The following is a 4,257-nucleotide window of genomic DNA, read 5'->3' on the forward strand; positions in this document are numbered from 1 at the left end:
TTGCTACTTTTTGTCTGTCCTGTTCTACCAAGATATGGCGGAGAGATTATTGTTTGGCTAGACCAGCTGGGTCACCATCTTTGACTTGGGATCAGTTCTCTCGGCTATTTTACGAGAAGTTTCTACCGATCACTCAGAGGGAGGACTATCGGAGGCAGATTGTGCGTCTCTAGCAGGGTTCTATGACCATCACTCAGTACAAGACCAGATTTATTTCCTTGGCCCGTCATGCTCTTATTATACTTCCCACTGAGAGAGAAGGTTAGGAGCTTTATTGAGGGAGTCGCTTAGCCTATCAGATTGCAGATGGCTAAGGAGACCGGGAGCAAAATTTCTTTCCAGGATACGGCCAATGTAGCCTGGTGAGTTAAGGAAGTTCTATCTCAGGGTAGTGGTTAGGGGTCTAATAAGAGGCCTCGTTATTCGGGTAGGCTCAGTGGTGCCTCATCTGGAGGCAAGGATTCTTTTTGTAGGGGCTATCCTCCCAGGCCATTTAACTCAGCACTTCAGGCATCTCATGGAGCTTCAGGGGGGCGTGGTTTTTATGTACCTCCTTCAGGATAGCCAGCTCCTATCAAAGTAACTCCTCTTTAAAGCTATTATCATGGTCAGTCCGCCCGCCAGGGTCAGTCTCACTTTCCTCAACCGCACCATTCAGGTAAATGTTTTCAGTGCGATAAGTATGGTCATACCCGAAAGGCTTGTCCGAGATTAGTGGGTGTTCAGTCGCAGCAGCAGAGTTCTCGTGCCATGATTCCACCACCACCCGCCCAGCCAGCTAGAGGCAGGGGTCAGGGAGAAAGAGGTAGGGGTCAGCCCGCTAGAGGTGGAGGTCAGGTCGTTAGAGGTGGAGGCCAGGCCGCTAGAGGTGGAGGTCATCCAATAGGAGGTCGTACCAGAGATATAGTTCAGAGTGGTGGGGCCCAGCCCCAATGTTATGCTTTGCAAGCCAGGCCTGAGGTCGAGGTATCTGATACCGTTATCACAGGTACGATTTCAGTATGCAGCAAAGATGTTTCAATTTTATTTGGTCCAGGATCTACATACTCCTACGTGTCTTCATATTTTGCTTCATATTTGGTTGTACCTCATGATTCTTTGAGTGCTCTTGTTTATGTGTCTACACCGGTGGGTAATTTTATTATGGTAAATCGTGTCTATCATTCATGCTTGGTCGTTATTGGGGGTCTTGAGACCGTGTAGATCTCCTACTTCTCGATATGGTAGACTTCGATGTCATTTTGGGGATGGATTGGTTGTCACCTTATCATGCTATATTGGACTGTCATGCCAAGACCGTGACCCTAGCATTGTCGGGTTGCCTCATTTGGAGTGAAGAGGGACTCTTGGTCATTCTACTAGCAGAGTTATCTCATATATGAAGGCTCAGTGTGTGGTTGAAAAAGGGTATTTGGCCTATTTGGCATATGTTAATGATTCTAGTATTGAGGTTCCTTCTATCGATTTTGCACCAGTTGTTCATGAGTTTCCAGAAGTATTTCCTGCAGACCTACAGGGGATACCACCCGACATGGATATAGACTTTTGCATTGATTTGGCTCTGGGAACTCAGCCCATTTCTATCCCGCCATATCGTATGGCCCCACCAGAGTTGAAAGAATTGAAAGAACAGTTGCAAAACCAACTTGATAAGGGCTTTATTAGACCTAGTGTCTCATCTTTGGGTGCGTCGAAGTTGTTTGTTAAGAAGAATGATGGATCGATGAGGATGTGAATAGACTATCGTCAGTTGAACAAGGTCACAATCAAGAACAAGTATCCATTGCTGAGGATTGATGATTTGTTTGATCTGCTTCAGGGTGCCAAAGTGTTTTCAAAGACTGATTTGAGATCTGGCTACCATCAATTGAGGATTAGGGCATCCGATGTCCCTAAGACAACTTTTCGCACTCGATACGGGCATTATGAGTTCTTAGTGATATAATTCGGGTTGACAAATTCCCCAGCAACTTTTATGGATTTAATGAATCGGGTGTTAAAGCCTTATTTGGATTCCTTTGTGATTGTCTTCATTGATGATATTTTGATCTACTCCCGCAGCCAAGAGGAGCATGAGCAGTATCTTCGAGTCGTTCTTCAGACTTTAAGAGACAGTCAATTGTATGCTAAGTTTTTGAAGTGTGAGTTCTGGTTGATTTCAGTAGAATTCCTGGGCCACATTGTATCAGCAAAGGGTATTCAGGTGGATCCTAAGAAGATTGAGGCAGTCAAGGACTGGCCTAGACCCACATCAGCTATAGATATCCGGAGTTTCTTGGGTTTGGAGGGTTATTACCATCGGTTTGTGGAGGGATTCTCTTCTATAGCAGCCCCGATGACCAGGTTGACCCAAAAGGGTGCCCAGTTCAAGTGGTCGGATGAGTGTGAGGTGAGATTTAAGAAGCTCAAGACACCTTTGACTATGGCGCCGGTGTTGGTTTTGCCCACAGGTTCAGGGCCATATACAATGTATTGTGATGCATCTTCTATTGGACTTGGTGCGGTGTTGATGCAGAATGGTAAGGTTATTCCATATGCTTCTCGACAGTTGAATATTCACGAGAAGAATAATCTAGGTCATGATTTGGAGCTAGTAGCCATTGTTCACGCACTGAAGATTTGGAGGCATTATTTATATGGTGTGTCGTGTGAGGTGTTCACGGATCACAAGAGTTTGCAATATTTATTCAAGCAAAAGGAGCTTAATTTGAGGCATAGAAGGTGGTTGGAGCTATTGAAAGAATATGATATCACCATCTTGTATCATCCGGGGAAGGCCAATGTAGTGGCCGATGCTTTGAGTAGGAAGTCAGCCAGTATGGCAGCCTTGCGTATATTCCGGTCGGTAAGAAATCGCTTGCTTTGGATGTTCAGGCTTTAGCCAATCAATTCGTGAAGTTGGATGTTTTTGAGCCCAGACGTGTTTTAGCTTGCATAGTCGCTTGGTCTTCATTATTGAGCGTATCAGAGATCGGCAGTATTATGACCCTCATTTGCTTGTCCTTAGGGACACAGTGCGGCACGGTGGTGCCAAGCAAGTCACAGTTGGATATGATAGAGTTTTGAGGATGCAGGGTCGTATTTGTGTTCCTAATATGGATGGACTTCGTGAGTTGATTCTAGAGGAGGCTCATAGTTCTCGGTATTCCATTCATTCGGGTGCCGCTAAGATATATCAGGACTTGCGGCATCATTATTGGTGGAAGAGGATGAAGAAGGATATTGTTGCGTATGTAGCTCGGTGTTTGAATTGTCAGCAGGTAAAGTGCGAGCATCAAAGACCTAGTGGGTTGCTTCAGAAGATTGAGATTCCTGAGTGGAAGTGGGAGAGTATCACTACGGACTTTGTTGTTGGACTCCCACGGACTCAATGGAAGTTTGATGCGGTATGGGTTATTGTTGATAGGCTGACCAACTCAGCGCATTTCGTTCTTGTGGTATCTCATATTCTTTAGAGAGGTTAGCTGAGATCTATATCCGGAAGAGTTCATCTTCATGGTATGCCCGTGTCTATCATTTCCAACCGAGGTACATAGTTTACCTCACATTTTTGGAGAGCAGTTCAGCGTGAGAGGTACACGAGTCGAGTTGAGCACAACATTTCATCCTCAGATGGACGAATAGTCCGAGTGTACTATTCAGATTTTGGTGGATATGCTCCGAGAATGTGTTATTGACTTTGGAGGTTCTTGGGATCAGTTCTTGCCATTAGTGGAGTTTGCCTATAACAACAGTTATCAGTCAAGCATTCATATGGCTCCTTATGAAGCATTATATGGTGGACGGTGTCGATTACCGGTTGGGTGGTTCGAGCCGGGAGAGGCTCGGTTATTGGGTACGGATTTAGTCCAGGATGCCTTGGACAAGGTTAAGATCATTCAGGATAGGCTTTGTGTAGCTTAGTCCCGGCAAAAGAGTTATGCCGACCGTAAGGTTCGTGATGTAGCCTTCATGATCGGAGAGTGAGTGTTGCTTCGGGTGTCCCCCATGAAGGGCGTGATGAGATTTGGGATGAAGGGCAAGCTAAGCCCTAGGTTTATCGGACCTTTTAAGATTCTTGATCGAGTGGGAGGGGTGGCTTACAGACTTGCGTTGCCACCGGGTTTATCAACTGTGCATCCAGTGTTTCATATGTCCATGATTTGGAAGTATCACGGCGATCCATCCCACGTGTTAGACTTAAGCACTGTCCAGTTGGACAAGGACTTGACATATGAGAAGGAACCGGTAGCTATTCTAGATGGGAAGGTTCGTTAG

The 4,257-nt window shown here is 45.6% G+C and overlaps 1 protein-coding gene across 1 annotated transcript; it reads left to right on the forward strand.

The window, feature by feature from the left end:
* Positions 1 to 1,378: 1,378 nt before the first annotated feature.
* Positions 1,379 to 1,735, forward strand: LOC138882704 (uncharacterized). The gene has a single exon (XM_070163319.1). The coding sequence runs from the start codon at positions 1,379 to 1,381 to the stop codon at positions 1,733 to 1,735; it is 357 nt and encodes a 118-aa protein (XP_070019420.1).
* Positions 1,736 to 4,257: the final 2,522 nt, after the last annotated feature.

This window comes from Nicotiana sylvestris, chromosome 12 (genome assembly GCF_000393655.2).
Source record: "Nicotiana sylvestris chromosome 12, ASM39365v2, whole genome shotgun sequence".
Taxonomy (NCBI): Eukaryota; Viridiplantae; Streptophyta; class Magnoliopsida; order Solanales; family Solanaceae; genus Nicotiana; species Nicotiana sylvestris.